The sequence below is a fragment of the Physeter macrocephalus genome, chromosome 17 (assembly GCF_002837175.3).
Source record: "Physeter macrocephalus isolate SW-GA chromosome 17, ASM283717v5, whole genome shotgun sequence".
NCBI classification, from domain to species: domain Eukaryota; kingdom Metazoa; phylum Chordata; class Mammalia; order Artiodactyla; family Physeteridae; genus Physeter; species Physeter macrocephalus.
This window is the reverse complement of record NC_041230.1, coordinates 38,062,671-38,080,877: the sequence shown is the minus strand read 5'-3', so window position 1 is coordinate 38,080,877 and position 18,207 is coordinate 38,062,671. Positions and strand designations below refer to the sequence as shown.

General features: G+C 50.8%; 2 protein-coding genes and 1 long non-coding RNA gene across 13 annotated transcripts in view; 1 reads left to right on the top strand and 2 right to left on the bottom strand.

Annotated features, from left to right (window-relative positions):
• SLC7A6 (solute carrier family 7 member 6) overlaps positions 1–7,726 on the bottom strand; it is a 41,730-nt gene extending 34,004 nt beyond the window's left edge. Inside the window, exons 1-3 of one of the 7 annotated variants that reach the window (XM_024124818.3) lie at positions 5,944–6,401; positions 4,568–4,717; positions 4,316–4,435 (exon numbers count right to left, since the gene is read on the bottom strand). The gene's annotated coding sequence lies outside the window, so the exon portion shown is untranslated. Of the gene's footprint in view, positions 1–4,315; positions 4,436–4,567; positions 4,718–5,943; positions 6,402–6,423; positions 6,613–6,660; positions 6,724–7,168 lie in introns of those variants that run through there. The other 6 variants (XM_024124816.3, XM_024124817.3, XM_024124820.3 and 3 more) reach the window with 6 other exon arrangements.
• The window catches only part of LOC114483986 (uncharacterized), a 13,997-nt gene continuing 2,572 nt past the window's right edge, over positions 6,783–18,207 (top strand). The window contains exons 1-5 of one of the 2 annotated variants that reach the window (XR_003676385.2): positions 6,783–6,889; positions 7,134–7,218; positions 7,737–7,825; positions 8,389–8,599; positions 17,692–18,156. This is a non-coding gene — a long non-coding RNA (uncharacterized lncRNA). Of the gene's footprint in view, positions 6,890–7,133; positions 7,219–7,736; positions 7,826–8,388; positions 8,600–17,691; positions 18,157–18,207 lie in introns of those variants that run through there. The other variant, XR_008615613.1, reaches the window with a different exon arrangement.
• PLA2G15 (phospholipase A2 group XV) overlaps positions 8,747–18,207 on the bottom strand; it is a 15,344-nt gene continuing 5,883 nt past the window's right edge. For 2 of the 4 annotated variants that reach the window (XM_028477666.2, XM_007122521.3), the window contains exons 3-6: positions 15,482–15,600; positions 15,133–15,231; positions 14,530–14,754; positions 8,747–12,510 (exon numbers count right to left, since the gene is read on the bottom strand). In XM_028477666.2, the coding sequence (XP_028333467.1) occupies positions 11,999–12,510; positions 14,530–14,754; positions 15,133–15,231; positions 15,482–15,600 (955 nt within the window). In that variant the 3' untranslated portion in view covers positions 8,747–11,998. The remainder of the gene's footprint in view (positions 12,511–14,529; positions 14,755–15,132; positions 15,232–15,481; positions 15,601–18,207) is intronic. The other 2 variants (XM_028477668.2, XM_028477667.2) reach the window with 2 other exon arrangements.

The window sequence follows — 18,207 nt, the reverse complement described above, 5'->3', positions numbered from 1 at the left end:
AAAAGACCCCGAATAGCCAAAGCAATCTTGAGAACGAAAAAAGGAGCTGGAGGAATCAGGCTCCCTGACTTCAGACTATACTACAAAGCTACAGTAATCAAGACAGTATGGTACTGGCACAAAAACAGAAATATAGATCAATGGAACAGGATAGAAAGCCCAGAGATAAACCCACACAATTATGGTCACGTTATCTTTGATAAAGGAGGCAGGAATATACAGTGGACAAAAGACAGCCTCTTCAATAAGTGGTGCTGGGAAAACTGGACAAGTACATGTAGAAGTATGAAATTAGAACACTCCCTAACACCATACACAAAAATAAACTCAAAATGAGTTAAAGACCTAAATGTAAGGCCAGACACATATGGTCACCTTATCTTTGATAAAGGAGGGAAGGATATACAGTGGAGAAAAGACAGCCTCTTCAATAAGTGGTGCTGGGAAAACTGGACAGCTACATGTAAAAGTATGAAATTAGAACACTCCCTAACACCACACACAAAAATAAACTCAAAATGGATTAAAGACATAAATGTAAGGCCAGACATATCTATCAAACTCTTAAAGGAAAACATAGGCAGAACACTCTATGACATAAATCACAGCAAGATCCTTTTTGACCCATCTCCTAGAGAAATGGAAATAAAAACAAAAATAAACAAATGGGACCTAATGAAACTTAAAAGCTTTTGCACAGCAAAGGAAACCATAAACAAGACAAAAAGACAACCCTCTGAATGGGAGAAAATATTTGCAAATGAAGCAAATGACAAAGGATCAAGATCCAAAATTTATAAGCAACTCATGCAGCTCAATAACAAAAAAACAAACAACCCAATCCAAAAATGGGCAGAAGAACTAAATAGACATTTCTCCAAAGAAGATATACAGATCGCCAACAAACACATGAAAGAATGCTCAACATCATTAATCATTAGAGAAATGCAAATCAAAACGACAATGAGATATCATCTCACACCGGTCAGATTGGCCATCATCAAAAACTCTAGAAACAATAAATGCTGGAGAGGGTGTGGAGAAAAGGGAACCCTCTTGCACTGCTGGTGGGAATAATGTAAATTGATACAGCCACTATGGAGAACAGAATGGAGGTTCCTTAAAAAACTACAAATAGAACTACCATACGACCCCGCAATCCCACTACTGGGCATATACCCTGAGAAAACCATAATTCAAAAAGAGTCATGTACCAAAATGTTCATTGCAGCTCTATTTACAATAGCAAGGACATGGAAGCAACCTAACTGTCCATCAACAGATGAATGGATAAAGAAGATGTGGCACATATATACAATGGAATATTACTCAGCCATAAAAAGAAATGAAACTGAGTTATTTGTAATGAGGTGGATAGAACTGGAGTCTGGCATACAGAGTGAAGTAAGTCAGAAGGAGAAAAACAAATACCGTATGCTAACACATATATATGGAATCTAAGAAAAAAAAATGTCATGAAGAGATTAGTGGTAGGACAGGAATAAAACACAGACCTACTAGAGCATGGACTTGAGGACATGGGGAGGGGGAAGGGTAAGCTGTGACGAAGTGAGAGAGTGGCAGGGACATATATGCACTACCAAATGTAAATTAGATAGCTAGTGGGAAGCTGCCGCATAGCACAGGGAGATCACCTCTGTGCTTTGTGACCACGAGAGGGGTGGGATAGGGACGGTGGGAGGGAGGGAGATCCAATAAAGATGTTAAAAAAAAACAGTATAAATAATAAGCCAACAGTGGAGATAAAACAGATCATAAAAAATACTCAATCCAAAAGTTGGTAGAGGGCTTCCCTGGTGGCGCAGTGGTTGTGCGTCCGCCTGCCGATGCAGGGGAACCGGGTTCGCGCCCCGGTCTGGGAAGATCCCATATGCCGCGGAGCGGCTGGGCCCGTGTGCCATGGCTGCTGAGCCTGCGCGTCTGGAGCCTGTGCTCCGCAAAGGGAGAGGCCACAACAGTGAGAGGCCTGCGTACCACAAAAAAAAAAAAAAAAAAAAAAAAAAAGTTGGTAGAAAAAAGAAGAAAAAAGAAGCAAAGAACATGTGAAATAAGTAGAAAACAGAAAACAACTAGCAAGGTGGCAGATTTTAATCCAACCATATCAATAATAACATGAAATGTAAATGATCTAAACACACCAATTATAAGACAGACATTGTTGGGTTAGATAAAAATGCAAAACCCAATATGCAGTCTACAGGAAACCCACTTGAACTATAAACACATAAGTTACAGGTAAAAAGATGGTGAAAAAACATGTAAACACTAATCAAAACCAAGGGGGAGTAACTATATTAACATCCGACGAGACTTCAGAATAAGAAGTATTGCTAGGGATAAAAGAGAATATTATATAATGATAAAGAGGTCAATTCAGCAAGAAGAAAATTCTCAACGTGTATTTCCTCCAACAGCATAGTTTCAAAATACATGAAGCAAAAAGTGATAGATCTGAAAGGAAAAATAGACAAATCCATGATTATAGTTGGAGACTTCAATACACCTCTCTCAGTCAACAATAGAACAAGTAAACATGAAATCAGCAAGGATCTAGAACACCTGAAAGTGGAATGTCCCAACATAGTTCTTGTCTAAAATTATGTGAATTCTGAGGGGAAAAACAAACCAAAAAAGGCACCTGCAATAGGGCTTACCTCCATGCAGGAGATGGGGGCAGATCAGGCGTAGGAAACAGCCTTCCAACAGGGAAAAACTGCTTTGGCTCCTCAAGTTTCACAACAGAATACCAACCTTACTATCTACTGAGTTGGTTGCTATCAGAGCACAGTTAGAAACCCTTCCTCAGGTGCTGCCCGAGGTCTTTAGGATCAATTCCAACCTTCTTATCAGGGCCTTATCACTAGATCTCCAGCTGCATATGGTCCCTCCCATGGTCCAGCCACAGTGAATTACTTACAGTTTCCAGAACCTGGAGTAGTCCAGGGTTTCCAGAGCCCATCAGAAAAACACATCTTTGCTCATACTGAGTCCTTTGCCTGTAACACCCTTCTTCTCCCACCATTTTCCTCAACATCCTGGCTGACTTCTTTCTCCACACATATCCTTGTGTCCCTGCATGTGTGTGTCTCAGTCTCCCTCTCTCGAAAACACAGTCTCTTGGGAATTCCCTGGCAGTCCAATGGTTAGGATCTGTGCTTCCACTGCAGGGGGCCCAGGTTCGATCCGTGGTTGGGGAACTAAGATCCCGCAAGCCCCTCGGCATGCCAAAAAAAACCAAAACAGTCTCTAAACTCATTGTTGAAGACAGTGTTCATTAAACAATTCCACACACCCTATAAGTAAGTTCCTGCCTTGAGAAACTAGTGTTAAACCCCACTTGTAAGGACATAACACAGCTTTCTAACAGGTTTTCATCATATTTTCCAAGCTCCTGTGCAGCAGATAATAAAGGAATTCACCAGACCACTAAAATTTCCTCATGAAAATTTAATCATGAAACTATCATATGCAATTTTCAGGGAGAAAAAGTGTCTCTTTCAAAGTTCAATTACAAAGAATATTTTACAAGCTGTATTCTAAAACTTTTATAATTGATGACTATGAAAAAAAAAAAAACGCTGTTAAGATACCAAAATCTTTTTTTTTTTTTTTTTTTTTTTTTCACTACGCGGGCCTCTCACTGTTGTGGCCTCTCCCGTTGCGGAGCACAGGCTCCGGACGCGCAGGCTCAGCGGCCATGGTTCACGGGCCTAGCCGCTCCGCGGCATGTGGGATCTTCCCGGACCGGGGCACAAACCCGTGTCCCCTGCATCGGCAGGCGGACTCAACCACTGCGCCACCAGGGAAGCCCCCAAAATCTTAAATGTGGTGAAAACACAGAAGACTTTTTTCTTTATACTTTGAGTTTTACAAAATTTCTACAATGAAAATGTATTACTTTTTTTTATGCTTAAACTTAAATTATGTGACTCTTTACATTTGTCTTTTCACCTAGGACACCAGGAAACTCAATATCAAATTCAGCTCCCAATCACAGTGAATAGATACCCTCACTTTTCAACAGTACTTGATATCTTGTCTTTTCCATGGCTTTGGTTTCCTATTTTTACTTCCTCATTGCAAGTATCTTTAAATAAAAACCACCACAATTACTCTTTAGAAAGAGATATAATAAATATATAATTTATTTATATAATAATTATAGTGTTACATAACTGTTAATTATGTGTGAGCTATTCTCTTTACTAGTATTGTACTCAAATAACCAACTAAAACGCTTTACAACTCGCAAAGATCCAAGAAAATTAACGAAGAACAGAGCAATAATATTCACCTGTGAGGAAATAAGCAAACATCACACTTTCATAAGCCACCTCATCATAAATGGTCAGGTATGAAGAAGAAAATGAAGTCTCCACAGCCAGGCCTAATTCCACGTGTCTCCAATTAATCTCTGCAACAGAGTGAGAGGAAACTTATCAAAAAATGAACCTAGTAAGCAGCAGGACGATATTTCATTTTGTAAAATCTAATTTTTACATGCCCGGCAGGGGTAGCACTCAATTACTCAGAAGTTCCAACACACCCACAGTGCGGTGTAACTGAACAAATGTCTGAGAACCAGCCTGGTCCTTTCAAATCATGCATGTCTAGACAACTGCTGTTCCCTCTGTCCCAGGTCCCATGAGCACCACTTGCACCACTTTTGTAGTAAAGTATCCACACATCCTGGAGACTACAGCAGGAAGGACAAAGGACAGAAGTCAGGAAATTTCCTGTACCAAGAAATGCCAGAGAGATCAGTCACATAACTGGTATTTATTTTTGGTTTGTAATAAAAATATGTCCACAGTCAGACAGGGAAGGAGGCAGACAGGAGAATATCAGGCTTGTGGTTTCCCACAAATTTGTCAGGAAAGGAAAATCAAATATAAGAACTTTTTTTTTTTTTTTTGCAGTACGCGGGCCTCTCCCGTTGCGGAGCACAGGCTCCGGACGCGCAGGCTCAGCGGCCATGGCTCACGGGCCTAGACACTCCGCGGCATGTGGGATCTTCCCAGACCGGGGCACGAACCCGCGTCCCCTGCATCAGCAGGCGGACTCCCAACCACTGCGCCACCGGGGAAGCCCAAATATAAGAACTTTTAATGACAATCTGAGACCAAAGTTGGGAAGCAAAAGCCATTAGCACACAGTGGGACCTCAGCAATGTAGGCAGCCTGGGCCGTTTCCTCAAGGGCCTCCCAACAAGAACAGAGAGTTGAAAATGATCTCAGGAAGCTCTCACAGGCTTTCAAAAGTCTGCTCCTGGGCTTCCCTGGGGGCGCAGTGGTTGAGAGTCCGCCTGCCGATGCAGGGGACGCGGGTTCGTGCCCCGGTCTGCTGCTCCTCCCAGATCTTCAAAATCAGGGAGCAGCTCTCAAAGATAAGCACCAGGGCTTCCCTGGTGGCGCAGTGGTTGTGGGTCCGCCTGCCGATGCAGGGGACACGGGTTCGTGCCCGGGCCCGGGAGGATCCCACATGCCGCAGAGAGGCTGGGCCCGTGAGCCACGGCCGCTGGGCCTGCGCGTCCGGAGCCTGTGCTCCGCAGCGGGAGAGGCCACAGCAGGGAGAGGCCTGCGTGCCGCAAAAAAAAAAAAAAAGATAAGCACCAGATGGCTGAGCATTCTGCTAGCCCCGTAGTGCTTTTTCTTCCCCATCAAGGTCAGAGACTGAATTCTTTTTACCAAGCACACAGTCCAGTGCACACAAGAGGTACTCAAAAACAAATGTTAAATTAAATATTGATTCCTGCTTATCACTGGCTATAACACAAGTGGTGCCCTGACTGTTCGCTCAGTGCTTTGTGAAGAATTCTCTTAATTTTCACAAATATCGTCTTCCATTTAGGACATGAGATGATCAAACAAGATGACAGGATGTGAAGACACTAAGAAGAGCCATAGTAGCAGGAGCACACACCGTCCTCCCTCCAACAGGCCAGTCTCCCTGCGGCCCCAGGAAGCTCTGCTCAGGTGCTCACATCCTCAGGCTCGTCCCCCGGGCCTTTACTCATTTTCAGAGTCCCACGCAGCACAGGTTCTTTCTCAGCACCAGACTCACACTGGAGTATCTCACACGGTCTCTTTCACGTTCACAGGGTCGCACTCAGGGCCACTGACCGCGGTCTCTCTCACACTCAGTCTCTCACAATCTCCCTCTCAGTCCCTCTCACACTCATGGAGTCACCTCCACACTAGGGTCTCTCTCACACACACACCGAGTCTCCGTCACACTAACAGCGTCACCCTCACACTCTGCGTCTCGCACACTCAGGGTCACCCTCAGACTGACTCACACACACAGACACACACGCACACAGACACACACACACACGGCGTCCTCCTCACACGCTCAGTCTTACACTCCTGGAGTCCCCCTCACGCTCAAGGTCCCGCTCACATGCACGGCGTCCCCCTCGGGAACGCGCTCACTCGCAGCGTCTCTCACGTGCCCGCGGCCCGCCTGCCTAGTGCTGGGTTCCGGGAACCGCATCCCGCATGCAGCGGCGGCGCAGAGTTCGGCCCCAGCAGAACGCGGCCCCGGCCCGGCTCCCGCGGCCCTGCTCCCTCGGCCTGGCTCCCCCGGCCCCGCTCTCACGGCCCGGCTCCCTCGGAGCGCCCGCCCGCGGCCCGTTACCTCGTGGTGGCCCGGCGCCTCCGGGATGCTCGGTCGCGCTGCCCCCGCCCCCGCCGCGACCGCTCAGGCCCCGCCCCCGCCACGTCATCCGCCGCCGGATCGCGACAGCGCGCGCCGCGTCGGGACAGGGCGCCTGGCTCCGCGCTGGGCTCGCGGGCGGCGGCGCTTCCGGGCCCCAGGCGCCGCCGCGGCCTCTAGAATTCCGCCGGCTGCGCTCAGGCGTCCGCAGGTGAGGTCCCAGCCCCCGGCGGGCCGCGACCCGGGCCCAGCCCCACTAGCCGACCGATTGGCTGCTCCCCGACCCTGGAGTGTCTCGGAGCCTCCGAGGGACTCAATACTGGGACAATCCCGCGGGAACCTCTAAGTGCCCCCACACCCGGTTCCTCTGTGGCCCTTGGCCTGGGCCGCACTCCCGGGGGACCCCATACAGTTCACACGAGGAGTTCTAAACAGCCTCCATACCCCGTTCACAGCCAACCCTCCGCCTGGAGACCCTAGGGAGACAGACCCAGGATTCGTCCTCCGAGTCACAGCTCCGACCACCGTGCATCCTTTAAGGTCCCTACAGACACATGGACACCGCTGAGCTTCCAGAGCCAACCCCAGGCCTCCCCTGGGGCCCAGGCTTGAGGACAGTTTTCAGTCCTTATCCTGCCTGACCCCTCTTGGAGCTGCACCCTCCTGTCCTCTTCCTCTCCCTGTGGTTGCTCCTCCTCCATCTCCTTCTAGGGCTCCTTTTCCTCTGGTAGCTCTGGGGCTCTGTCTAGGGCCTCCTGATCTCATGGAAAGCTGAGCCCTACCCCTTAGCTTCCTGTCCACACCTCAAGCCATGACTCTCTCCTGGGCCATGGAGTCATTTCCCCCCAGACACGTGTTCACAACTACACATCCTCTGGTTCCAGACTGCCTACACACAAAACCCTGCTCCCCACCACGTAGTGACCCAGCAGGAAATGGGCAGCACCCTGAACCCTTCCTCCTCCTGCACCCCCAGGCCCTGCATCTCATGGTTTTCTTCTCCCCAGCCATAATAGCCTCCCAATCCCTATCCTGCTCTCTCTAACCCATCCCCACAGGGTAAGAGGTGCTCCTGAAATACAGATTGGAATGACTTCGTATCTCCTCTGCCTAAAAACCCTTCCATACTCCTACCTATAGACCTGAGGTGATGATCCTTGAAGAGCGTTCACTGGTGCTGCCCTCCTTGTGCTCTCTGCTTGGAATACTTTCCCTAAGTGTGAATGAGAGTACAGGCATAACATGTCTTATTGCTCTGTGCCTTATTGTGATTCGCAGATGTTGCATCTTTTATAAATAGAAGGTTTGTGGCAATGCTGTTTTGTCAGATGATGGTTAGTATTTTTTTGCACTAAAGGTTTTTTTTTTAATTTTTTTTATTTTTGGCTGTGTTGGGTCTTCGTTGCTGTGCACAGGCTTTCTCTAGTTGCGGCGAGCGGGGGCTACTTTTTGTTGTGCTGTGCGGGCTTATTGTGGTGGCTTCTTTTGTTGCGGAGCATGGGCTGTAGGCACGTGGGCTTCAGCAGTTGTGGCTCGTGGGCTCTAGAGCACAGGCTCAGTAGTTGTGGTGCACGGGCTTAGTTGCTCCGCGGCATGTGGGATCTTCCCAGACCAGGGCTCGTACCTGTGTCTCCTGCATTGGCAGGCAGATTCTTATACACCGTGCCACCAGGGAAGTCCGCTAAAGGTTTTTTTTTTTTTTTTTTGCAGTACGCGGACCTCTCACTGTTGTGGCCTCTCCCGTTGCGGAGCACAGGCTCCGGACGCGCAGGCTCAGCGGCCATGGCCCACAGGCCCAGCTGCTCTGCAGCATGTGGGATCCCCCCGGACGAGGTCACAAACCCGTGTCCCCTGCATCGGCAGGCGGACTCCCAACCACTGCGCCACCAGGGAAGCCCCACTAAAGTATTTTTTAATGAAGGTATGTACATTGTTTTTTTAGACAATACTATTGCACACTTAATAGGCTAGACTACAGTGTAAACAACTTTTAGATGTACCAGAAAACAAACAAAAATTCATGTGACTCACTTTACTGCGATCTTCACTTTATTGTGGTGGTCTAGAACCGAACTCACAGTATCTCTGAGGTACGTCTGCATGCATATATTTGGAGTCATTAGAATCTGACCCTTTGCCCCCTGGATCAGTTCCTCCTGCCTCCCTGGCCTGGCAGAGGAAGGGCTCTGGACACTTGTGTCACTCAGTAACAGCCAGTCCACTTGTCCTTGTATCAGCAGCATGCATGACCTACAAGCTCTCAGAACCTCTGGCTTCACTGTCTCACACCCAGTTACAGCATCCTGCCAGCTGAAAGCCACCATGAACCAAGCACTGAATCAAATGTTCTCCAAAACCATCAGTGTTCCTCAGGACCACCCTACAGCGTACATTTATTCATCCCCATTTTTCTTTCTTTTTTTTTTTGGGGGGGGGCTGCTTTGGGGCTCTGTGGCTGTGCGCGGGCTTTCTCTAGTTGCAGCGAGCAGGGGCTACGCTTCGTTGCAGTGTGCGGGCTTCTCATTGCAGTGGCTTCTCTTGTTGCAGAGCATGGGCTCTAGGCACGCAGGCTTCAGTGGTTGTGGCACACAGGCTCAGTAGTTGTGGCTCGTGGGCTCTAGAGCGCAGGCTCAAAAGTTGTGGCACACGCTTAGTTGCTCCACGGCATGTGGGATCTTCCCGGACCAGGGATCGAACATGTGTCCCCTGCATTGGCAGGCGGATTCTCAACCACTGCACTACCAGGGAAGTCCCCATCCCCATTTTTAAGATGAGCAAACCGAAGCTTAGGGGGGTCAGGAGACTCCCCAAGCTACTTGGCTAGAGGTGGTAGAGCTCAGATTTGAACCCCAGTCTGCTGGTCCTGAAGCCTGCTCTGACTCCATACCCTGTCTCTACAGCTGTGAAACTGACGGTAGAAGTGGGGTTGAAACAGATCAGGGGTGAGAGGGTGGCGGCAAGGCCACGAGTGGGTATGTGTCAGGGCACTAAGAGTCAGGCTGGGCAGGACCTGGGAGTAAGGGTTTACTCCCTTTCATGTTGTCATCCTTTTTACCAAGGGCAGCGATGCAGCTGGACCTGTGTATTCCTAGGCAGCCTAACCCCCTGGGCCACCCATTTTTCCAGGTCTGGCCGATAACTTGTGTAGTGAGAAGATTCAGAGCGCCCTCTAGCGGCCCAGGGTGTATTGACACCTAAAACCCAGGCTGGCCAGGCTCCTGTGGAGGAGGCAGGAACTGGGGCTTCCACCACCCTCACTGGCCCCCAGCTCTGGGCTCTGCACTACAGACTTCTGGCCTAGTCTCCATCCTTACGCACATTTTCCTGTCTCAGACTCTGTGTTCCTCTGTTCTTATCCATCTCCATTTGGTCCCCAGTCTCTCAGTCCCTATCTCTGTCCATCTTGGTTTCTCTTCCCTCCCTCCTCAGTCTCACTCTGTTCCCAAAGAGGGACAGATGGTGGGCAGATGAACTGATGAAACAAAGTAGAAGGGAAGGGTAGCATCCTAAAAAAATTCAAAGGTGCTGAGACCTGCAAGCTGAGGGAGGACAGAAAGCTGGGAAGGAGAGTCCAGACAGGGCGACCGTCAGGATTGTCCTTGGCTCCCAGCTGTGGGGTGGCATTTGGGGCCCGTTGACCACATAGGAGCGGCAGGGTGGGGTGGTGGGCAGGAGCTTCATTCCAACAGGAATGTTTCAGGTCCTGGTTCTCAGTCCTAGGAGGGGAACTAGATCCCAGGAGAGGGGGAAGGAGGATAAAACCCAAAGAGGTGCACAGGAGCCATGCTTTTGTGCTGAGAGAACCCATCAAGGCCCCAGAGAGGTCAAGGTCTAGCCTCTGATTACCTGCCTCGCTGGTCCCCTCACCCTTCCACTGCCTCCTTCCTCCCATGCTCAGAGCAGAGGCTGGGCCAGGGCACTTTACAGCATCCAGAATACTTTATTGCCAGAATTGAGGTACAGCCTGCTCAGAGCCCCATGTGGGGCCCACCACTCAGGAACAAAGGGAGAGACAGATGCTGGGTATGAATGCAACAGAGAAAATTCTGCTTCACAGAAACCTTGTAGGAGCGAAGCACAGTCCAGCCTGACTGTGGCTTTGGGGCTCCACCCCAGAGGCTAGACCCAAGTCTTGGCCTTTAGGCATTGCCCACTTGGAGACCACCAAGGCAGATCCACATCCTCCATCCCTGCTATCACAGGGAGATCCATGCAGCACCTCTGGAGCAGGAAGAAAACCCCTAGGGGGCCCCTAAGGCACCTGGCTCTCTCAGGGGCCCACTCAAGTTTCTGGGCAAGTCCCTGCTGACTAAACACCACTGAGCTGCCTGGTGGGGATGGGTGCTGGGCAGAGTGGGCAAGAGTCCTACCTCCTCTCAGTCCTGTGCCAGCCCACGTGAATGCCAGAGAGATCCTGGGCAGGGTGGCAATGTGGTGGAGGGTCAGCAAGAGGGCAGCTCAGGGTGGCTCTGTTTGGCCTTGGCTGCTTCCTTGAGTTCTCTTTCTTCATGAGTACCTAAAGGGCATGGCACCAGGCTCTGCTCTCATTCTTGAACCACAGCCCCAGGGCAAAGGGAGGCAGCATCAATACTGTGGGCAACAGCCCAACCAAGGAGATCAGGGCTCCTGGGACACAGCCCCGAGAACTGGGGGTCCACCTGCTGCCCAGCCCTGAGCTAGGCTGTTCTTAGAAGTAAGGGAGGTAGGAGTGAATGCCCCAGGGCCTGGGAACCATGGAGAACATAACAACCCACCCCTGCCTGCAGGGGGAACCGGGCTGCCCCCAGAAAGCCACAGTCAGGCTGTGTGAGCAGCTAGGCCACAGCGAAGACAGCAGCTCCAGCCACCCATGGCCAGTAGCAGGCCGACTTGTGGCCAATGTGTGAGAAGGTACACCGTAGGGACCAGGAGCCCAACCTAGGGACCACAGTTCTGTAACATCCCTCACAAGAAAGCTGAGGAGCCCGGCCCTGGTGGGCGAGTGTGAAAAGGCCACAGGGGTAGGAGGAACACAAGGCCCCGACACTGGGGATTGGGGCCAGGTGCCAGCCAATCCACCTGCGGAGCCAGTCCTGAGGTCACAATTCCACCATCAGCAGCATTCTTTCCAAGGGTCCCTCAAGTAAGTTCAGACTATGTCTTCCTTCCTCATTCCCAGAAAGGAAGGATAAAAACCGCAGCATTTCCCCACTTCACAACCCAAGATCCAGGGCCTTAGATGATCAGACACAAACTGCTCAACTCATGGGCCATGGTTGCCCCAGAGGCCAGGACAAGCAGTGGTGGCCGGGCCATCCCAGAGCCCTGCCCAGCATAGGAATCAGGGCCCGAGGAGCACGCGTTTCAGATAGGCCAGGGTAGTGGTGTTGGCCAGCATCGCGATGTGCTCAGTGCCCGGCAATGCCTGCAATGACACTTCTTGTTCCTGGCGGCCGCGCCAGGCCTGGCACTGCAGGGCGCTCTGCAAGTTCACAGTGCCGTCACCATCACCAAAGCAGATTTTCGGGTCGCGGTCCGGGAAGCTTTCATAGTAGAAGGAGTCTGGCGTTGGGACACCAGTGCCATAGAGGCAGTGCAGTCGCACGCCAGGTGGCACCATGGCCTCAACCAGCCCCTCCGTGTCCTGCCGCATGAGCCAGCCGTCTTCGAAGCCAATATCCTGGAAGAAGCGGTGATAGTCCTGCAGCGTGTAGTTGGCTGTGGGTGTGTGCACGAAGACCTTTTTGGGTGACCAGGTATAGTTGTAGGGCAGCAGCCAGCTGGTGGAGACGGCAGACCGCTGCTGCTCCCGGATCTTCAGGGGCCCAATGACCGGGATCCGGTTGTTGTCTCCTGCGGATAGAGGGCTCCAGTCAGTCTGTGCTCGGGAATGCAAGCCAGCTCGGCAGCATGCTCACCGCCAGGGCCCCTGCCAGCCCCCAGCCGAGGCCTGGCCAGCACTCTGGCATCTCTATGCTGTTAATGCGGTGACAACTCCCCTATTTCCTTGTATTTTTGCTCTATCTAGGAAGCACATGACCAAGATTTGCTTCTTTCCCTTTTGCATTTTGTCACCAGGGATTTAGGCAGCACACACCCACAGGGTGATTTATGGTAAAAACAATACCTTCCCCAGAGCACTTATCACCTGGCCTGTGGGTACTGACCTTGTCACAGGTGAATCAGCAGGTGGGCAGCCCAAAGACACAGTCCTCTTAATCTTTTATTACATTGAGCTGTGTAAACATTTTTTCCCTTCTTAGGCTCAGACCTACATCCAGCCAGCCCTGGTCTCATCCCACCCACCTGCCTGGCAATGACCTGGGCAGCCAGGCCTGCAGGAGACAGGGCAGGAGGGGAGGCTGCAGACAAAGTGAGAGTCTTTCTCACATAGGAATGCCAACAGCACAAACGCACCCACCAGCCAGTGAGATCGCCAGAGGATGAGCTGGAACTTGGGAACAGGGGCCTCTGCCCTGCTCAGGACCCACGGCCACCCATCACCCCACCACTGACTGCAGGCCTTTAGCTCTGCCTGCTGGAGCCTGGCTCTAGGAGCCCTCAGGAAAGGGAACCCCTAGCTAAGGGTCCACGACTACCACCCATCCTGTCCCACCCCCACTCCCAGGCTGCCAGAGCCTGACAGCAGTCTCCCAGAATCTGAGGCAAAGCTCTAACTAAGGCAGGGGTCCCCAACCCCCGGGCCGCAGACCATTACCAGTCTGTGGCCTGTTAGGAACTGGGCTGCACAGCAGGAGGTGAGCAGTGGGCTAGAGAGTGACGATTTACCTGCCGCTCCCCATCACTCGCATTACCGCCTGAACCATCACCCCTCCCAAGCCCCCCGCCCCCTCCGTGGAAAAATTGTCTTCCACGAAACCATTCCCTGGTGCCAAAAAGGTTGGGGACCACCGCTCTAAGGGGACTCATGGGGAAGCTCTGAAAGGGCCAGTACCTGAACTCCACCATGGTAACTTGTCTCAAACTCAGAAGGGCCCACATCTCTCCTTTCAGGTCCAGGCTGCACAGAGTAGGTAGCTGTGATGAGTTCTCACTATAATTGAATTCACTGTCCAGCTAATCCAGGGTCACTACTGGGAGAGGACTGATCACAATGATCAGGTGACCAATAAGCAGGTCAGGCAGTGGCAGTCACTTGAGAAAGAAAGCTCATCAGATGCTTGGTACAGCCCTGGCTCACAGCTCCTAAAGTGAGCGGTCACGGGGCTCCCATCCAGTCCTAGCAGAGGGAGGAAAGCCCTGGGTCTACAGCTGGTATGTTCTAACAGTCGTGAAAAGGCAGGTGGATTGGGGAGGAACAGCGAAGGAGGTGGTTTTCCCAACTGCCAAGCAAGCAGGCCCAGACAAATCTGCACCTGCTTCCTCTCTGTGTGGCCCACAGAGGCTCCCCGCTGCCACAGAGGGAGGTGTAACTCATAAACAGGAAACTGTAGCCCAACCTTCCTTCTCTGGGGCGAAGGTGGGGATGAAGAAGTGAGGATGGGGGTAAGAGAGAGGGAGAAGGCTCCTCCAAAGAACTTTGGATCAAACCAAGTTAGGCCAGCCAGGCCCAAGCTGTGTGTGTGTGTGTGTACACGTGTGCCCTATGACCAACGGTTATGCCACTCCGTGTACATGTTGTAAGAAACCTACTCAGATAACAAGAGTCATCAGCTGGAGAGGTGAATTTAGAAGTAGTGTTATATTCTCTTTTAGAAAGAGATGTTTGGAAAAGAATACAACTCTGGAGAAGGAAGGGTCCTGACCCAAGGGAAGAGACATGAGGGTGGCCCAGGAGGCCACTGTAGAGGGAAAGAGAGTGTGCCATCTCTGATACCAGCACCCCCCATACTGGGCCAGGCAGGGTCTTACCTGAGGCCAGGACGCGCAGGGTCTTGGCCACGCCCCCCCAGGGCGGACCCAGTGCCACAAAGGCATGGATATACTTGTCCTTCCAGGCCTGTGGCTGCTGCTGCAGAAAGTAGAGCGTGTACATGTTGCCCATACTGTGGGCAGCCAGCACCACGGGGCCCCCATACAGCTGGTGCATCTCCTCGATCATCTCGCGGAGGGCCAGGAAGTAGGGCCCGTTTTCATCTGCAGGCCAGAGCCAGGTGGGGGTCAGGCAGGAAGGGTCCTTGGGCCTGAACCACTGACTGTGTCTCAGGCCAGACCCAGGACTAGGTGGGTGGGGAGCGTGTGAAAATCCAAGTGGGGAGGGTCTGGTTTCCCCTCAACTTCCATGAAGGGAGAAGAAGCTCCTTTTCCCCTCCTCAGCCTCATTATCTCTCCCCAGGGCTCAGAGGCCCAGAAATCCTGGGCTGAGGGTGGGGGAAGGACAGGACCTGTGATGGCTGGGCTGGATGCCAGAGACACGGGAGTAGGGAAAGGCCCAGGGCCTTTGGTGGCTGTGATCTCCTCCTCCCCAACCCCCTCTCCCATGACCTCAGGGAGGAAATGAGAGCAACCACTTACTTGGAGCTCGGCGCCAGTCATAGGGGGCCCCCCGGACGTCCTCACCTCGTGTGTAGCCCCAGCCCACAAGGCTCTCCACCATGGTGTGGAAATAGGAACCTATAGACATAAATCCATAGGATTAGAGAGAGTACAGTCATTGTCAGCTGCCCATACCACGCCTGCTAAGGAGACTGTGACACCTACAGCCAGGAGATCCCCGAAGGAGTGCTATAGGGCTCTGTGCCCACACTGATCAGAGACGGTTCACAGGCTACCCCCACTCAAACCAACAGGGCTCCTCCCACTCTCGGAGTCCATCAGAACTTCCATCCCCATTCCCTGGGGGCCATGAGGAAGGGCTACACACCCACGCTGCTTTTGCTGGGGTCCAGGAACTCCAGTGAGAAGGTCTTCCCAAAGCCAGGGACACGCACATCCACACCATCAGGAAACTGGGTGGTGCGGGACGTTCGGTTGTAGACCAGCCTGCCAGAAGGGGATATTGAGCCAGTGACCCAGAGGTGACACCTAAGTTGGTGTGTCCCAATACTGTCTTGCGTCCTGAGCCATATTCCCTTCCCATCCTCAGGTTTGGTCAGATGTATAGGGGAGACCAAAAGGTAACAAAGCAAATTTGTAAAGCACAGATCAGAGTAACCACATCCAAATGAGGACCCCACCAAGGCTCACTCCAAAGACTGACTCCAGGACCCCTGTCAGGCAATATTCCCTCTCCTCAATGTCACCCATACTGTCTAATGCAGGTCTTAGATATGGTTGGGAGAGGGATCTGGCTGCCAGGCCTGGCTCTGCCATGAACATCACACTTGACCCCAAAAGGCAGGCAGCCTAACTTCGCAGGCTCCCATTGCTCCATCTCCATGGATCCAGCTCCTGCCACCCACCATAACACAACACAGGGCAAAGGAGATGATGAATGCAACACACAACAGAACCAGACAGAGAAACCCCGAGCACCTGTGGCTGCTGTGTGAGTGGGTGGGCAAGGCCTGGAGACATGATGGGGACAAGTTGGTGGAAGACAGGAGGAAAGGCTTGTGCCAGGCCAGGAACCCTGCTCTGGCCTCCCTTGATACTAAGGAGGCAAATGTGCCTGAGAAAACACAGGCTAGACCTGCAATCCCCAGCTGTCCTGAGTCCCACCCACCCTTAAAGATCAGCCACAGAAAGCTGACAAGATACCCAACACTGGCCCAAATAAAAGTCCTGGGGACCCACTCTCTTCAGGGCAATCTGTAGATCATCCCAATGGCCACTCAGCAAAGTTCCAGAAAGCCAAAGCACTCTGTGCTGAATGCAAGTCTAAAGAGGTCAGAGGCCCAACAAAGGTAGATAAGCCCCTCTCAGTATCAGCCTGTACCTCCAACTAGCAGTACCTGAGACCATGCTTCTGCAACAAAAATAGAAATGCGGATCAACATCCCAGAAATAACTCTGATGCACAAGGAGGAGGAAAGAGTCAACAAAGCAGCTGTCATAAACAACAGCGAAAGGCAGGGTGCCCAGAGAACCAGCTAGAACCAGCTTGTGTGTCTCCAGGGGAAAAAACAATCTTAATTTGAAAGACTTCATTCAGCTCAAATATTTATTGAAAACCAATTGTGTTTCTGGTCCTACAGCTTTAAAGATAAAAGAGACACAGTCCCTGCCTTCAGGGAGCTCAGGGTGGGTGGGAACCTTAGTTCAGAGGCACACAACTCTGGGTTCAAATTCTAGTTTGTCACTTATTAGATGAGTGACCCTAAGCAATTTTGTAACCTCTTTGAGCTTCCAGATTTCCTCATCTGTAAAACAGGTCTAAAAACAGCACTTGTTTCACCAGATTGCTGTAAGACTCAATGAAAGAAAGTATGTAAAATGTATAGTGTTTGCATTCAATAAGCAGTAATTCTCATTACATGATTACCTTATTATGGAAGAAATATCCTAGGAAACAATGTTTGGCAGGCAGGGAATGCAGGTTAGAGGAGCAGGCATGTGGCCAGGGGGAAGGGGAGGTTAAGAGCTCTGGAGATGGACTTCCCTGGTGGCGAAGTGGTTAAGAATCCGCCTGCCAATGCAGGGGACACGGGTTTAAGCCCTGGGCCGGGAACACCCCACATGCCGTGGAGCAACTAAGACCGTGCGCCACAACTACTGAGCCTGCGCTCTAGAGCCCGTGAGCCAAAACTACTGAGCCCATGTGCCACAACTACTGAAGCCCACATGCCTAGAGCCTGTGCTCCGCAACAAGAGAAGCAACTGCAATGAAAAGCCCATGCACTGCAACGAAGAGTAGCCCCTGTTCGCCACAACTAGAGACAGCCCGCGCACAGCAACAAAGACCCAATGCAGCCCAAAATTAAATAAATAAATAAATTTATAAAAAAACAAACAAACAAAAGAAAAGAGCTCTGGGGAGTGGCAGGGAGACTTCACAAAGGAAGCAGGCTACTACTTTCTCCCATTCTGAGGGTTGTCTTTTGGTCTTGTTTATGGTATCCTTTGCTGTGCAAAAGCTTTTAAGTTTCATTAGGTCCCATTTGTTTATTTTTGTTTTTATTTCCATTTCTCTAGGAGGTGGGTCAAAAAGGATCTTGCTGTGATTTACGTCATAGAGTGTTCTGCCTATGTCTTCCTCTAAGAGTTTGATAGTGTCTGGCCTTACATTTAGGTCTTTAACCCATTTTGAGTTTATTTTAGTGTATGGTGTTAGGGAGTGTTCTAATTTCATACTTTTACATGTACCTGTCCAGTTTTCCCAGCACCACTTATTGAAGAGGCTGTCTTTTCTCCACTGTATATCCTTCCCTCCTTTATCAAAGATAAGGTGACCATATGTGTGTGGGTTTATCTCTGGGCTCTCTATCCTGTTCCATTGATCTATATTTCTGTTTTTGTGCCAGTACCATACTGTCTTGATTACTGTAACCTTGTAGTATAATCGGAAGTCAGGGAGCCTGATTCCTCCAGCTCCATTTTTCGTTCTCAAGATTGCTTTGGCTATTCGGGGTCTTTTGTGTTTCCATACAAATTGTGAAATTTTTTGTTCTACTTCTGTGAAAAATGCCAGTGGTAGTTTCATAGGGATTG